The 18,884-nt window shown below is 42.0% G+C and overlaps 1 protein-coding gene across 1 annotated transcript in view; it reads right to left on the bottom strand.

The window, feature by feature from the left end:
- LOC132393306 (immunoglobulin superfamily member 3-like) overlaps window positions 1-18,884 on the bottom strand; it is a 209,735-nt gene that overhangs the window by 78,116 nt on the left and 112,735 nt on the right. The window contains exon 2 of the mRNA XM_059968356.1: window positions 14,100-14,477. Within this exon, the coding sequence (XP_059824339.1) occupies window positions 14,100-14,477 (378 nt within the window). The remainder of the gene's footprint in view (window positions 1-14,099; window positions 14,478-18,884) is intronic.

Genomic DNA, 18,884 nt, shown 5'->3' with positions numbered 1-18,884 from the left:
TGGAGTTTCAAAGTAATTACGAAGTCCACAGGGACATTATTCAGTATTGTACGTTCCAGCTGGTTACAAGTTTCAATGGATTTTTAAATCAATTTACAATAAAGATAAGCAGCAGTTTAGTACAACCCTAACATGTGCAATCCAACCATCTGTATATGTCAGAGTACTACAGCATAAAACAGGCCCTTCAGCCCATCTAGTGCATGCCTACATGATCTCCTGCCAGTCCCCATCTACCTGCACCTGGACCATATGCTTCCAAATCCCTCTCATCCATGTAGCTATCTAATCCTCTCTGAAATGTTAGAAATGAATGCATACTGACTGCTCCCTCCAGCAGGTGACAGCAATAACCACCCACAAACTTCACACTTCAGGTGGGCTCAATTCCTTGTTTCACTTTTGTTCCCAGCTGCACGTTCTCCACACCAGTTCCAGCATTTAGAACGTGTTGGTAATTGGTTCCTCCATTAGTTACTCAGTTCCTCCTTCGGCAGTGGGAATTCATTATTTAAATAATGAGGCCGATCACCGGCTCTTTAATTGCAACCAGGTTTGTTGGGTTAGGAAACAGATCTTGCTGTAACTGGACCACTGCAGTGCCTTAATGTCTATGCATGTGCACGAGGGAGGGAGTCTAGTTTCACCTTTTATTTAGAACACAATGACTCCTGTGCTAGACCTGAACTTGCAAATCATGTATTCTATCATTCTTGCACTGAACAAAACTAATACCCAGAAAGTTTTAAAAATACTCAAATAGCACAACTGATCCTTTTTAAGTAACATACACACACACACACTCCCCAAAACATTGTACAAAGCCATCCTTTCTTCCCTCATGCATCCTACCATCAGCCCTGAGCTTTCTATCTGCCTTCTCAAGATGGTGCCCAGACCCACAATGCTCTCTGTTACAGAGCCCGATCTGTACTCCTCCCCTATAGTTACCATCACATTACTCTGCCCTGCTGCAGAGATCCATCGGCAACCTCCCACACACTGTCCTGACTGTAATCAACCAAGCCTGCATCACAAACAGCCAATAGAATGAGATAATGGAGTAGAGAACTACACAGGTTCTGACACATCTATTTAAATGTTTGTACTGATACTAACGGAGGAGGTGGACTAGAATAGAAAAGCAAGGATGTCGAGACTTTATAAGGCATTGGTTAGACCATATTTGGAGTGAACAGTCTTGGGCCATATATCTAATAAAGGATGTGCTGGCATTGGAGAAGGTCCAGGGGAGGTTTACAAGAATGATCCCAGGAATGAAATGGTTAATATATGAGGAGTGTTTGATGGATTGGGCCTTGTACTCACTGAAGTTTAGAAGAATGTGGGGTGAGGGAGGGGAAACAATTTCATTATAACGAACTGAGTATTGGAAGGCCAAGATAGAATGGACATGAAAAGGATGTTTAAATTAATGAGAGTCTAGGACCAGAGGGCACAGCCTCAGAATAGAAGGAAGTCCTTTTGAAGGGAGATGACTAGGACTTCCTTTAGCCAGAGGGTGGTGAATTTATAGAATTCATTACTGTAGATGGCTGTGGAGGCCAAGTAATTGGGTATATTTAAAGCGGAGGTTGATAGGTTCTTGATTAGTAAGGGTATCAAAGGTTACAAGAAGACAAGAGAATGGAGTTCAGAGGAATATAAAAATCAGCCATGATGGAATGATGAGGTAGACTTGATGTTGATGGGGGGGAGGAAGCAGCTAATTCTTCACCTCATTTGTCTTGGGGTCTTTTGGTTCAGCACACAAACTAGTTTATTGCATCTGTATTTTGCCTCAAAATATGTTTTGCTGAAATGATAGAAAATGTGAGATGGCAATCAGTATCAAGAAAGAGAAGGTTTTAACCTTGGGACAGGGTTTGGCAGATGTACCTTGATTTACACTGAGGGCTGCCTGTGATGAGACACTTTTTGAACATAATCGCTGCGGGCAACTGTCGAGGATAGACATCTGTTGGAGAGCACTGCCTGCCAATGCTATCTGACAAATAGTACAGGAGATTACAGCATCTTCCAACAGCCAGTGACAAATTCAAAAATAATTTTTTTTGTGGTCATCAAGGGAGTAAAATGGACAGCTGCCACAGCTATTTTTCACTCTTACCACTTAACAATTAGAAAGTTTGGCCCTGGTGGACCATTGGCAGAGAAGTGAAGGCCATAATCAGACACAACAGTGAAAGAGACTTAAGAGACGTGAGAGACTAAGTGACCTTTTCCCATTCTAAATTGCTATACCTGGGTGACTTGTGAATCAAATTAATCGCACATTAATTCAGCTCTTGACATAATTGGACTGTCAATTTTTAAAAATCACCAGCAACAGAAATGGTAACTCCAATGTTGTGACTCACACAGATTGCCATTCTTAATAAGTATACAAGAATAAAAACTGTAAACCTGAAATAAAAGCAGAAAATGTTGGCTATCCAGTAATGCTGAGTCAGCATCTGTAAGGAAGACAGGCTAATACTTTAGGTGCATTTGCTTCATCAGAACAGCACAATAGTTTTTTTTCCACATGGATCTCTGCTAGGATTAAACTACTACTGACAGGAAAATACAGGCTCCTCTCCCTTTAACGACAGATGGGTTTGAATTAAACTGCTGAGCCTAGGACAACGAGAAGGATTGGATTTCTCTGCTGCACTCCCATAGCGACTCAACTTTCATTCCAAGAATAAGATTTACCTTCCACTCTGTAGACTTAAACACCCAAATTCAGAAATTTGCGGCACTTGGCAAAAAATGAGATTTCTTTGCTAAATAATTATTACTGAAATATTGATTTAAATATGCCAAAATGGCACCTTGTTAGGCTGTGTGAGGATTGACCTAGTCAAGGGTCAAATGTAGGAGTTGAATAACAGAGAGACTGACTGGAATAAGAGCCTTATCAGACACTGACTGATGTGCGAATACTATGAATATTCCAAAAGATAGTGTTATTCCTGGCAGAGACATTTCTTTGATGTCTCTGTGGATAAATGCAGTACATGAATTCTGAGAGCAAAGAGGAGCTTCAATACTTCTTTTGTTAATCACCTCATCCATGAAGGCATTTGACTCTAGACTGGGGCAGTTATAAAGCTGTTGGCCGCTTTCCAATACTGTGTCACACTTGACAATGAATGCCAGCAGGCTGTTCAGTCCTAAAGGCTCCACAGCTGAGGCGGAACAACCTCGATTGATATTGATCTGTAAGCACTGCGGGGGAGTTGCTCGCTATTTTGTGGACTTCCTTTGTTTGGATTTAAAAGGTTATATAGGACCCAGCTGGTGCCCATTTGAGATCAGCAAACTCCTTTTCAGCTTTTCAGTGTGAGCATCTACTTAACCAAAGGTGTAAATCATCACCTGGTCTTTCAGTTACAGAGGCATGAATCTGATAAATCTGTGACTAGGGCAGGAGCTGGGGGTGGGGGGAGGATGTCCTTCCAATTTCCAACCAATGATGATTGCTGGGAAGTACCGCTTTATAGCATTGGCCATAAACAATGCAATGGCTCCTGCCGTCGAATATTCCACAGATATTTGACATACAAAGTTTGAAATAGTGGCCTGAATCATCATGGAGGAACAATAAAGACAGACATCATCATGCCAACAATAATGAAGGGAGGAAGCTTGGTGTCATAGGGAATGGGAATGGGAATGGAAATGGAAGATCTCCCCAATGCTTTAGTGATGCACACTCCAGCATCGGATACAGATTAGTGCCTGCACAAACACTAGGAATTAGATTAAGATTAGCCTTATTTGTCACACATATATCGAAACATACATCGTTTCTGTGTCAATAACCAACACATTCCAAGGATTGTGCTGGGGCCAGCCCACGAGTGTCACAAACAAACCTCTCCAGCACAAACACGCATGCCTGCAACTCATTAACCCTAACTGTAAATCTTCATGAATGGGGGTGGGGGGCAGTGACCTAGAGGAAGCCCACACAGTCACAGGGAGACACACAAACTCCTTATAGACAGCAGGAATCGAACCGCGGGTGGTGATTGCTGGTGCTGTAAAGCAATTCTGCTAACTGCTATGCTACCATGGCACCCACCCATCTAGAGCTAACATTTAAAACTGTAATATTGTGTTCAATGCACCCAGCCTCAAGCAACATTTACCAGAATGAGATAAAATATTGAGTAAATGCATAAATTTTACTTTTGTTTTTGCAAGGTTGTCTGGCAAATGTAATCCTTGGAGATAGCATTAGAGCTGCTATTGACAGTCAATACGTCAATCTAAGCATCAAAAAAGACATTACTCGAGTACACAGAATTGCTCAGACAACAGGACTAGACAGTTGTCTCAAGCTGAGTACAATTTACAGGAAATAATTTAGTCCATCATTACGTGAGCCTCAGGCTATTAAAGAAAATCAACACTGCTAGTTCCTCCTGCATGGATAACCATAGGAGTGGTTGTCCAATAGTTGGCCCTCCTTATCCGCAGGGGATTGGTTCCAGGACCCCCCCTGTGGATACCAAAAAACATGGATGCTCAAGCTGGTTGACTTCAGGATCTGGTGGAGCTCTGGAACTTACTTAACCTGTCTCAGTGCTGTGGATTTAGGACCTGGCGGTGCTCGGGACCGACCGCCCGCAGTGTTTCTGTTCCATTGACGGAAAACAATTGAAAATAAAGTGGAATTTAAAAAGCGATCGGAAAGAGGTTAAATGCCATCAGTCATTGGAAAAGTGTTAGGCTACAGTTGGTCAATGATTGGAACAATTTTAAAGGATAAAGTGAGAATAACGGAGTATGTGAAGGCCCTGCCCCAATGAAAGCTACAATTATTACTAAGCAACGCAGTGGTTCAATTATTGAAATACATATGTTTCTTAAGCGTTATATAGGCATAGAAAGGCAAAATACATACTATATACCAAGACAAACATTTGAATAACTGACGCTAAATAACACCAGACGTACCTGTTCCGACTAGAGAACTTTTGCTTTTTTTATTCCCAATCCGCGGTAATCTATGCACATCCTCCCGTATACTTTAAATCATCTCTAGATTACTTATAATACCTAATACAATGTAAATGCTATGTAAATAGCTCTTATACTATATTGTTTAGGGAATAATGACAAAAATAAAGGTCTGTACATGCTCGAACAACAAGTGCTGGAGAGTGAACTTCCGGGTTTTCCCGATCTGCGGTTGATTGAATCCGCGCAAGAAATGCCAACTGTATGCCATTGCTACTTTCTAATAATTTGGAGTACTTCATAATTATACAGTAGACTACATATCATGAGGTTGGACACAACAGGATTTGGTGTTCTTACATTATTACAGCAAAATCATGGAATAAAACTTTTACTTTGCCACCAATTTACAATCAGGGAAGATTATATTCTGATTTGGACAGTTTGTTTTACATCTCTGATCAAATTGAAATGCCCAGCATTGTATATATGTATAAAAATGCCAGTGTCTTTACAAGAACGTAATGGCAACGTTTTGAAGAGTGGTTTTGTTAACAAAACTGAAAACACCTTTACCACAAATTCCTAATCAGGTTATCAAATCTGTCAAATGTATTGTATCACTCTATTTTAATCACTGTATAAAATTCACAGAACCATCCCCCAGTTACATTGGCGTTTGATGGCCAGACATGAAATAATCTGCAGCCTCATGTGGAAGTCTCAGTGCAGGTCTGCAACTGAGCATGATTAGGTGAAATGAAAAATGATAAAATAGTGATGAATTCAATCTAGGATGCAGTTAAATTTAGAGGTGAAACAAAGTACATTTTAAAACACACTTCATAAACAATGATGACTTGGTTTTAAAACTATACTACATGAACACTAGATGAAATAGTCTTAAAGGTCCAAACTCACCATTTAACATCATTTTGAGTGGTTTTTAGTCACATTTGAGCAAGTAATCAGGAGTTTGTAAAGACAAAACCCCCACCTGCACACCCCCCCCCCTTGAAATTAAAGGTCAGGTTGTGACTGGTTGAGTCATTCCAATTCCTGGGGACAACCATTACTGATATGATGAAGCGAGACAAGCAGATTACACTGACTGGCAGAGCTTTTTCTTCCTGCACCACCTTCGGAAACTTAACACCTCAGGGCAAATCCTGAAGAATTTTTACTCAGCTACCACTGAGTGTTGTCACCACCTATATCACCGTTTGCTTTCCCACTGCTTCCTCCCTCTCCAAGTCTAGACTGCACTGTGGCAAAATTCCGTATATTCACCACTCTCTGGCTAAAGAAATTCCACCTCATCTCCGTTCTAAAAGGACGCCCCTCTATTCTGAGGTGTGTCCTTTGGTCTTAGATTCTCCCACCATTGGTAACATCCTCTCCACATCAACTCTATCAAGGCCATTGGATAGGTTTCAATGAGGTCATCCCTCATTCATCTGAATTCTAGTGAATACAGGCCCACAGCCACCAAACACTTGTCCAATGAGAAGCCTTTCAGTCCTGGAATAATTTCCGTTAACCTCCTTTTAACTCTCCCCAGTTTCAGCAAATCCTTTCTAAGATAAGGAGCCCAAACCTGTTTACAATACTCCAAGTGAGGCCACACCAGTGCTTTATAAAGTCTCAACATTGCATCCTTGCTTCTAGTCCTCCTGAAATGAATGCTACCATTACATTTGCCTTCCTCACCACAGACTCAACTTGCAAATTAAGCTTTAAGGAATTGTGCACAAGGACTCCCAACTCCCTTTAAAAAAATAATCAACCCTTTCATTTATTCTACTAAAGTGCATGACCATACACTTCCCAACACTATATTCCCTGCCATTTCTTTGCACATTCTCCTAATCTGTCTAAGTCCTTCTGTAGCCTCTCTACTTCCTCAAAACTACCTACCCCTCCACCTGTCTTCATATCGTCTGCAGCCATCAATTCCATCATCTAAATCATTGACATATAATGTGAAAAGAATTTGTCCCAACACAGACCCCTGCGGACCACCACTAGTTACCAGCAGCCAGCCAGAAAAGGCTCCCATTATTCCCACTCTTTGCCTCCTGGCAACACGCCACTGCTTTATCCAGGCTAGTCTTTTCTGTAATACCATAGGCTCGTAGCTTGTTAATCAGCCTCATGTGTGGCCTTGTCAGTGGCCTTTTGAAAATTCCAAGTACACAACATCAACCAGTTCTCCTTTGATTATCCTGCTTGTTACTTCTTCAAAGAATTCCAACAGATTTGTCAAACGAGATTTTCCCTTTAGCGAACTATACTGACTACGGCCTAGTTTATCATGTACCTCCAAGTACCCCGACACCTCATCCTTAATAATGGACTCTAACATCTTCCCAACCAGAGGTCAGACTAACTTTTGCCTCTCTCCCTTCTTGAAGAGTGGATTGACATTTGCAATTTTCCAATCTTCTGGAACTATTCAAGAATCTAGTGATTCTTGAAAGATCATTACTAATGCCTCTGCGATCTCTTCAGTCACCTCTTTCAGTACTCTGGGGTGTATATCGTCTGGTCCATGTGACTTATTTATTTTCAAATCTTTCAGTTTTACAAGAATCTTCTCTCTAGTTATGGTAACTTCACACACTTCATGACCCCTGACACCTGGAACTTTTACCTGGACCAGATGATGTACACCCCAGGGTTCTGAAAGAGGTGGCTAAAGAGATTGTGAAGGCATTAGTAATGATATTTCAACAATCACTGGATTCTGGAATAATTCCTGAAGACAGAAAAATTACAAATATCACTCCACTCTTTAAGAAAAGTGGGAGGCAGAAGAAAGGAAACTATAGACCATTTAGCCTGACTTCAGTAGTTGAAAAGATGTTTGAGTCGATTATTGAGGGTGAGGTTTCAGGGTACATGGAAGCACATGAAATATCAAGACATGCGTGACTGATGATAAAACCGATTCTGATACAGGTCTCAAGTGTGGACTGAGTGGTAATGGGGCAGGAGAGGGAAATCATGTTTGGGAAAAGGGGAAGGGAGGAAGGAGGAAGGAGGGAGCAGGAAGCACCAAAGAGACATTCTGTGATGATTAATAAACCAGTTTGTTTGGAATCAAATGACCTTGCCTGGTGTCCCGTGGCTGGGTCTGTTTGAACCTGCACCCGGTATTCCTCCTTTGCCATCTGTCTCCCAACCCTCTCACAGAGCTCGGTCCTTGCCATTCACGTATATGTTTTGCTCCTGCTAGATTTAAAAACTCGCTTTACAAAACTCCAGTGGAATTCGTTGATAAAGTGACAGGCAGGATAGAGAAAGCAGAGTCAGTGGATGTTGTTTACTTGAATTTTCAGAAGGCCTGCGACACGTGATGCTGCTTAACAAGAGCCCATGGTATTACAGGAAAGGTACTAGCATGGACAGAAGATTGGCAGATGGCAACGAATTGGAATAAAGGAGGCCTTCTCTGGTAGCCTGCCAATGACTAATGGTGTGCAGCAGGGGTTGGTGTTGGGACCGCTTCTTTACATGTTGTATGTCAATTACTTGGATGAAGGAACTGATGGCTTTGTGGGCAAGTTTGCAGATGATACAAAGAGAGGTGGAGGAGCAAGTCATGCGGAGCGGCAGGTTGTATTGAGGAAGCAGGGTTTCTGCCGAAGGACTTTGACAGATTGGGGGATTGTGCAAAATAGCGGCAGATGGAATATGACGTAGGGAAGTGTATGGTCGCACACTGTGGTTCAAGCAATAAGGGCAAGAACATTTTATAGATGGGGAGAAATGTTTTTAAAAATCAGAAGTGCAAAGGGACTTGGAAGTCCTTGTGCAGGATTCCCTGAAGGTTAACTTGCAGGTTGAGTCAATGGTAAGGAAGATTAATGCAATGTTAGCATTAATTTCAAGAGGACTAGAATACAAAAGCAAGGATGTAATGCTGAGGCTTAATAAGGCATTGGTCGAACTGCACTTGGAGTACTGAGAGCAGTTTTGAGCCCTTTATCTAAGAAAAAAATGTACTGGCACAGGAAGTTCATGAGAATGATCTCAGAAATGGAAGAGTTAACATATGAGGCGCGTTCAATAGCTCTGGGACTGTACTCACTGGGGTGGAGGGGAGCAGGAATATTGGGGATTGAATATTGAATGGTCTAGATAAAGTGGATATAGAGAGAAGTTTCCTGTAGAGAGGAACTCTAGGAGTCTAGGAATAGAGGATACAGCCTCAGAATCGAGGGACATCCATTTAGAACAGAAATGAGGAAAAACTTCTTTAGCCACAGGTTGAGATTCATTGCCACAAACAGACCATAACCACAAGACCATAAGACATAGGAGTAGAGTTAGGCCATTTGGTCCATCAAGTCTATTTCACATTCAGTCATGGCTGATCCTTTTTTCACTTGCTTATCCCCACTCTCTGGCCTTCTCCCCATAACCTTTGATGCCACAGCCAATCAAGGCCCTTTCAATCTGTGCCTTAAATACACCCAACGATCTGGCCTCCACAGCTGCATGTGGCAACAGATTCCACAAATTCATCACCCTTTGGCTAAAGAAATTTCTCCACATCTCTTAAATGGACATGCCTCTGTCCTGAGGCTGTGACCTCTTGTGCTGGAGTCCCCTCCCATGGGAAACATCCTTTACACATTTACTCTGTCTAGGCCTTTCAACATTCGAAGTTTTAATGAGATACCCTCTCATCCTTCTAAATTCCAGTGAGTACAGACCTACAGCTACCAAACATTCCTTGCATGATAAACCTTTCATTCCCAGAATAATCCTTGTGAATCTTCTCTGAACTCTCTCCAATGCCAACACATCTTTTCTTAGACGAGGAGCCCAAAACTGTTCATAATACTCAAGGTGAGGCCTCACAAGTGCCTTATAAAGCTTCAGCATCACATCCTGCTCTTGTACTCTAGACCTCATGAAACGAATTCTAACATGGCATTTGCCTTCCTCACCACCGACTCAAGCTGCAGTTGAACCTTTAGGGTCTTCTGCACAAAGCCTCCCAAGTTCTTTTGTATCTCAGATTTTTAGATTTTCTTCCCATTTGGAAAATAGTCTGCACATTTATTTTTTTAACCAAAGTGCATGACGATATATTTTCCAACATAATATTTCATTTACCACTTTCTTGCCCATTTTCTGAATCTGCTTAAGTCCTTCTGCATTCTGCCTTTTTCCTTAACACCACCTGTCCCTCCACCAACCTTCATATCATCTGCACAGCTGGCAACAAAAGCATCTATTCCATCATCTAAATCATTGATATAGAGCATAAGAAGAGGTGTGCCCAACACTGACCCCGATGGAACACCACCATTCACTGGCAGTCAACCAGAAAATAATTATTTTATTCCCACTCGCTGCCTCCTACCAATCAGTCAAGACTCTAACTACACTGGTAACTTTCATGTAATACCATGGGCTCTTCAAGTCAAGTCACTTTTATTGTCATTTCAACCATAACTGCTGGTACAGTGCATAGTAAAAATGAGACAATGTTTTTCAGGACCATGGTGTTACATGTCACAGTACAAAAACTAGACTGAACTACGTAAGAAACAACACAGGAAAAAAAACTAGACTACAGACCTACCCAGGACTACATGAAGTGCACAAAACAGTGCAGGCATTACAATAAATAATAAACAAGACAATAGGGCAGTAAGGTGTCAGTCCAGGCTCTGGGTATTGAGGAGTCTGATGACTTGGGGAAAGAAACTGTTACATAGTCTGGTCGTGACAGCCTGAATGCTTCGGTGCCTTTTCCCAGACGGCAAGAGGGAGAAGAGTTTGTATGAGTGGTATGTGGGGTCCTTCATAATGCTGTTTGCTTTGTGGATGCAGCGTGTAGTGTAAATATCCGTAATAGTGGGAAGAGAGACCCTGATGATCTTCCCAGCTGACCTCACTATCCACTGCAAGGTCTTGCGATCCAAGATGGTGCAATTTCTGAACCAGGCAGTGATGCAGCTGCTCAGGATGCTCTCAATACAACCCCTGTAGAATGTGATGAGGATGGGGGTAGGAGATGGACTTTCCTCGGCCTTCGCAGAAAGTACAGATGCTTCTGGGCTTTCTTTGCTATGGAGTTGGTGTTGAGGGACCAAGTGAGATTCCCCGCCAGGTGAACACCAAGAAATTTGGTGCTCTTAGCGATCTCTACCGAGGAGCCGTCGATGTTCAGCGGAGAATGGTCGCTCCATGCCCTCCTGAAGTCAACAACCATCTCTTTTGTTTTGTTCTCATTCAGAGACAGGTTGTTCACTCTGCACCAGTCTGTCAGCCACTGCACCTCCTCTCTGTATGCTGACTTGTCATTTTTGCTGATGAGACCCACCACAGTCGTATCATCGGCAAACTTGATGATTTGGTTTGAGTTGTGTGTTGCAGCACAGTCATGGATCAGCAGAGTGAACAGCAGTGGACTGAGCACACAGCCCTGGGGAGCCCCCGTGCTCAGTGTGATGGTGTTGGAGATGCTGCTCCCGATCCGGACCGACTGAGGTCTCCCAGTCAGGAAGTCTAGGATCCAGTTGCAGAGGGAGGTGTTCAGGCCCAGTCAGCTCAGCTTTCCAATCAGTTTCTGAGGGTTTGCTGTTGTGTGCTGGGGCAGCAGGCTGAGGGTAGCAGACTCCAACAGAATCAACAAACTCATTTGTAAGGCCAGTGATGTGGTGGGGGTGGAACTGGACTCTCTGACGATGGTGTCTGAAAAGAGGATGCTGTCCAAGTTGCTTGCCATCTTGGACAATGACTCCCATCCACTCCATAATGTACTGGTTAGGCACAGGAGTACATTCAGCCAGAGACTCATTCCACCGAGATGTAACACTGAGCGTCATAGGAAGTCATTCCTGCCTGTGGCCATCAAACTTTACAACTCCTCCCTCGGAGTGTCGGACACCCTGAGACAATAGGCTGGTCTTGGACTTATTTCCACTTGGCATGATTAACTTATTATTATTTAATTATTTATGGTTTTATATTGCTATATTTCTTCACTATTCTTGGTTGGTGCGGCTGCAATGAAACCCAATTTCCCTCGGGATCAATAAAGTATGTCTGTCTGTCTGTATTCTAAAGTCAGGATGATGCAACTGTGGCTGACAAGAGAAGATGAAACTACATAAAAGTGAAAGAGTTTACATATTATAGAGCAAAAATTAGTGGTAAGTTAGATAATTGAGAAACTTTTAAAAACCAACAGAAGGCAATTAAAAAGTCATGGGGTGGGGAGGATGAAATATTGCTGGCCAACAATATCTGAGAGGATACCAGAAGGTTTTTTAGATAAATAAAGCAAAAGAGAGGCAAGAGTAGATATTGGACAGCTGTAAAATAATGGAAATGTCAGATGAACTGAGTAAGTATTTTGCACCAATCTTCATTGTGGAGGACTCTTGCAATATCCTGGAAGTCTGAGTGTGTCAGTGGGCAGACGTGAGTGCAGTTGCTATTACTAGAGAAAAGGTGCTTCGGAAACTAAAAGGTTTGAAGTCACCTGGGCTAGATTGATGGCACCCCAGGGTTCTGAAGGAGGTAGCTGAAGAGAGTATGGAAGTATTATTAATGATTTTTTCAAGAACCACTAGATTCTGGAATGGTTCCGGAGGACTGAAAAATTGCAAATGTCACTCCACTCTTCAAGACGAGAAGGAGGCAGATGAAAGGAAATTACAGGCCAGCCAGTCTGGCCTCAGCAGTTGGGAAGATGTTGGAGTCAATTGTTAAGGGTGTGGTTTTGCAGTACTTGGAAGCACATGGTAAAATAGGCCAAGTCAGCATGGTTTCCTTAAGGGAAAATCTTGCCTGACAGATCTGTTAGAATTCTTTGAGGAAATAACAAGCAGAATAGACGAAGGGGAATTGGTGGATGTTCTGTACTTGGATTTTCAAGATGCCTTTGACAAGTTGCTGGACATAAGGCTGCTTATCAAGCGTAGAGGCCATGGTATTGCAGGAGAGTTACTAGAATGGATAAATCAGTGCCTGATTGGCAGGAGGCAAAGTGGGAACAGAGGGAATCTTCTGACTGACTGCTGGTGACTTGTGGTTCTCTGCAGGGGTCAATTTTGGGGTCATTTCTTTTTTTGTGGTATGCCCATGATTTGAATGACAAAATTGATGGCTTCATGGCCAAGTTTGTGGACAATATGGTGGAGGTGCAGGTAGTGTTGAGGAAGCAGGAAGGCTGTTGAAGGATCTGGACAGATTAGTAGAATGGTCAAAGTGGCATATGGAATACAATGACAGGAAGTGCATGGTCATGCAACTTCATAGAAGCAATGAAAGTATAGACTATTTTCCAAACGGGGAGAAAATTCAAAAAAATCAGGAGGTGTAAAGGGTCTCTGGAGTTTTCATGCAGTGTTTACTAAAGGTTAACTTGTAAGCTGAGTGAGTAAGGAGGAAGGCAAATGTAATGTCAGGATTCATTTCAAGAAGGCTAGAATATAAAAGGAAGGATGTAATGTTGAGGCTTTTTACAGCACTGATGAGACCTCGCTTGAAGCATTGTGAGCAGTTTTGGGCCCCTTATTTAAAAAAGGATGTGCTGACATTGAGAAGGGTTCAGAGGAGGTCCACGAGAATGATTCTGGGAATGAAAGTCTTATTGAATTAGGAATGATTGATTGCTCTGGGAATTGTTGGAATTTGGAAGAATGAGAGAGGATCTCATTGAAACATATCAAATGTTGAAAGGCCTACATAGAGTGGATTTGGAGAGAATGTTCCCACTGGTGGGGAGTCTAGGACCAAGGAGATGAGGAGGAACTTCTTCAGCTATGCTGTGGTGATGACTCCCTCCCAAATGCGCTGAATAACTTCTACACCCGGTTTGAGGCAGAAAATGACACGGCGACGAGGAAGTCCACCCCTCCTGCGAATGACTTGACTTGACTTGGTGAATTTGTGGAATTCCTTGCCAAAGGCAGCTGTAGAAGCCAAATCATTGGGTGTATTTAAGGTGGAGGTTGATAAGGTTCTTGATTAGTCAAGGCATGAAAGTTATGGGGAGAAGGCAGGAGAATGCATTTGAGGGGGAAATAAATCTCGATGGGCCAAATAGCCTAATTATGCTCCTAAGGCTTATTATGGTCTTATTAAAAGTCACCTACCTGTCAGATTCCCCTTGGCATTGTAGGACCCCCAATACGTAGATTCTGTGTTCGGGGTGTGACATTCATATTCCCCGGCATCTCCGAGTTGCAGCTTGGTAATGTGCAATAGGGCTGAGTCTCGGTCAATTCTCTCAACGTAGACCTCCTTATTCTGCACTCTGTTTGCGTATATTGCATAGGAGTAGTTTGGATCATTGGTGCTGACCATCTGGATTTGTCGCTCTGGTGCTGAAGGCAGATAGATTGACCACTCAAAGTTCTGCTGCGTAGATCCCGAGTACCCAGACACATTGCACCAGATGGTTATATGGTAACCCTCCACTCTGATCAGGGGGCCTTCCTGTACCTCAACTCGCCTCTGAGCCGAGCACACACCTGCAAAAGGGAATAGATATGAAAAACATGGTTAGAAGACAGGAACTTACTGAAAACTAGCAGATTCATGCGAAATGCTCAAATCAGAACTCTGTTTCCTGCACCCTCCTCTAAACTTTCACTGTTGACCCTTGCTGGGTTTGGGATCCATGAACACCAACTATTACTGAAGACTGTACCCCATGAGGAGTTCCTCATTTGAGAATCAGGGCAGCAATAACTACAGTTTCAGTTAACATACTGGAGGTAACATGAAAACTGGAGTCTGGCCCAAGGTGGTCCACACTCATAGTACCTATGACAGAACAGTACACCCCATAATATTGTACCAATCACCATAAATCTACTCCATGATAAATCCAACCCTTCCCTCCTACATCACCTATAACTCTTCATTTTTCTGACATCCATGTACCTATCTAAGAGTTCCTTAAATGCCCTCATTGTTTCAGCCTCCAACACCACCTCCGGCAGTGTGTTCCTCCACCTACTACTCTGTGCAAAGGATCTACCTCTGACATCTCCCTTAAGCTTTCCTTCACTCACCTCTGGTATTGTCCATTGCCATCCTGGGAGAAAGATGCTGTATCTATACTTCTCAATGCCTTATACACAAGTATCAAGTCACTTCTCATCCTCCTTCATTTCAAAGAGAAAAGCCCAAGCTCGCTCAACCTTTCCTCACAATACATGCTCTCTAATCCAGGCAGCATCCTGGTAAATCTCCTCTGCGTCCTCTCTGAAGCGTTGACTTCCTGCTTATAACTGAACATACTACTCTAAGTATGGTCCAACCTGGTCTTTATAGAGCAACAACATTACCGTACGACTCCTGACTAATGAAGACCAACACAGCATACGCCTTCTTGCAAGGAAAATTTAAGGGATCAATGATCTTGGACCCTAAGATGTCACTGTTCTTCCACACTACTAAGAATATTACCATTAACCTTGTACTCCACTTTCAAGTTCAATTTTCCAAAATGCATCTATTTCCTGCTTTTCTGGACTGAACTCCATTTGCCACCCTTCAGCCCAAACTCTACATCCTGTCCATATCCCTTTGTAACCTACGACAACTTTCCTACACCACCCACAAACTTTGTGTCATCTGAAAACTTACTAACCCGCTTCTTCATCTAAATAATTGGTAAAAATCACAAAAGAGTAGAATCCCAAGACAGATTGTTGTGAAACACCACAAATCACCAACCTCCAGACAGAATACACTTCATCTACTCCTCCCCCTCGCCTTCTGTGGGCAAGCCAGTTCTAACCATGCATCCAAGCTTCCCCACATCTCGATCTCCTCCTCTTTCCAGACTTTTCACATTAACTAGGAATTAGTTGGCTTGCAGTTTCCCTTCTTAACCCAGAGCCTCACGGCATATTTGATTGTATCATTCAATTTGGCCCTCACGGCGTACTACACAGGTTAAAAGGCAGTTATAGAAATGTGTAGTATAAATGCAACATAAAGGAAGATCACACAGCCTTTATTATAATTTGAATAATGACACTGAACAATTACAGCAACTTGGATGAGGAATACATAATTTAAATGTTTGACACTTCCCTCTTCTTCATTATTGGAGCTTTTGAAATGACAGGGGTCCTCAAAACAGCAATGAAAGTATAATTTTCAAAATTACATTTGATTGAGAGGAAATGACCACTCTGGATGTCCTGCAGTTAGATTATAAACAGGAACAGGTCTGTACTTGGTTTGAGGATGCTCAACCACCACAATTTTATCCATTCTACATTTGATAAATGAAACCCATAATTAACATATAGATTGAAAAATATTTGAAATGGCTTCACTTCAAATAGCATTTTAGGAACCCAACTTAAAAGCTCTGTATTAAATAACATAAAATTTCCACCCCCACCATGCATAATAGTTCGCTCAGTCATTCACTCAGAATATATTAAGGAAAAGTGAGATTGAGAAAAATCTAAGCAAAACGGATCCTGAATTTAATACCTGAAGTACAGGCAAGGATCAAGTTCCATTGTGGAGTCAATAATTCCCATTAATCCAGGACGAGCGTTAACAGCGGTGTGCGTTTGTGCACTGCTGAGGAATGAGATGGCTTCTCAGTTTTGAGGAAAGAAGAGACACTATCGAGTGCCTAGGGATTGAGGTGACTGAAGAGGATCAAGATGAGTCTAAACAGGTCATACATGCTCATATTTTCTACATTGTAAGAGTTATTACTTCAACATGCATTGCCAAAACGAAGAGTTAACTGCTACTGTTCATATTCTGTTCCTGAACTTACAAACGTTTGTAGATTATTTTACAAGAATGATATCTCAAATCAAACAATGACATGAAAGCAGAAATGCACTTCCATGCTTACACAGCTCTGTGATATTGCTCCCCTTTAATTCTCCCTTTGTTAAGCTACAAGTATGAATAAAACTGCTTGACTGTACAAAGCACAATACACAGAAATATTTCCTGCAGCAAACCATTTATTCCAACATGCAGTCAATTCTTGGGTGACATGTTATTGCTTAAGCTAACACAAAGGTCATTAGTCATTCTCCATTTTCAAGACAGTTCTAAAAATTAGCGCAGGATTGATTTAAGAAACACTTCATATCCAGTTTTTGAAATTACCAATGAAATAAACAAATATGTCAACCAGCATGAATTGAACAGTCAAGCACTAGATCCCTAGTTGTTAAATTATCAGCAAAACTGTTCAAGGGAATTGCTGGAAATTCAAACAACAACACACACAAAATGCTGGGTCTCGGCCCGAAACGTCGACAGCGCTTCTCCCTATAGATGCTGCCTGGCCTGCTGTGTTCCACCAGCATTTTGTATGTGTTGTTGTTTCAAGGGAATAGAGTTCTCTTGGGAGTTTTGTTTGGTGTGTTAATGTCACACATACGAAGGTACAGTGAAAAGATTATCTAGTATTCCTTTCATACAGATCAATTCATTGTAAATTGGATACGCAAAGTTGTGGATGACACCATGACTGGAGATATAGTGGACAGTGAGGAGGCTTTCGGAGCTTGCAATGGGATCTGGACCAGCTGGAAAAATGGCAGATGGAACTTAATGCAAAATAGTGGGAGACAAACCATGCTTAGCGGTAGGGCACTGAGGAGTGCAGTAGAGGAAAGGGTTCTGAGAATACGGATCCATAATTTCTTGAAAATAGCACCACAGGCACATGAGAAAAGGCCATAAAGTGAGCTTTAGGCATAGGAAACTTCATAAACCAGAGTATTGAGTACAAGGGTTAGCATGTTATGTTGAAGTAGTATAAGACATTGGTGAGGCCTAATTTGAAGTATTGTGTGCAATTCTGGTGAACTACACCCTGGAAAGATATCAATGAGACTGAAAGAGTGAAGAGAAAATTTACAAGGACTTGAGGGCCTGAGTCATAGAGAAAGGATGAATAGATTATGACTTCATTCCCTAGTTTATACGCAGCTTCAAAAGAAGCATTGTCTGTACTTTGTAAATAGAGACTGCCCTTTATGTTTAGCAAATAAATAGAGCCCACATTGGGCTACCAGACCTTTTCCACCACAGGGTCTCTGTATGATGCTTGCTATACCTTGTGTTGAATAAAGAAGCTGGTTTGTACCTAGCAATAACTCTCTCTCCCGTGATTTCACCCACACTACAACATTATCACAGAAACACAAATGCCTTTGAATGGAAAATCCTACAAAGAGTCATGGATACAACCAAGTCCCTCAAAGATAAAGCCTTACCCACCACTGAGCACATCTACACAAAGCACTGTCACAGGAAAGCAGCATTCATCATCAACGCCCCCTCTCACTACACAGGCCATGCTTTCATCTTGTTGCTGCTGCCATTACGAGGGTGGTACAGGAGTCTCAAGTTCAGGAATAGTTATTACCCCTCAACCATCAGGCTCTTGAACCAAAGGGGATAACTTCATTCGCCCCATCATTGAACTGTTCCCACAATCTCACTTTCATGAACTCTTCATCTCATGTTCTCAATGTTTATTTTTTGCTTATTTATTATTATTCTTATTTCTAAGTTTAAAGTAAATTTATTATCAAATTACACATATTTCACCATATACAACATTAAAATTCATTTTCTTGTAGGCATACTCAACAAATCTATAGAATAATAACAGAAACAATGAAAGACTGCCCAACTTGGGCATTCAACAAGACTGCAAAATATAAAGAACTGTACAAATACAAAAAGAAAGAAATAATAAATAAATAAATAGAGAACATGTCCTGGGAAGTGAGTCCATCGGTTGTGGGAGCACTTCAATGATGGGCGAGTGAAGTTATCCCCTTTGTTTCAAGAGCCTTATGGTTGAGGGGTAATAACTGTTCCTAGTGTGAGTCCTTAGACTCCTGCACCTTCTTCCTGATGGCAGCAGC

Source organism: Hypanus sabinus, chromosome 4 (genome assembly GCF_030144855.1).
Source record: "Hypanus sabinus isolate sHypSab1 chromosome 4, sHypSab1.hap1, whole genome shotgun sequence".
In the NCBI taxonomy this organism is placed as follows: domain Eukaryota; kingdom Metazoa; phylum Chordata; class Chondrichthyes; order Myliobatiformes; family Dasyatidae; genus Hypanus; species Hypanus sabinus.
Note: the sequence above shows the minus strand (reverse complement) of the source record. Positions and strands in the feature narration are given on the sequence as shown.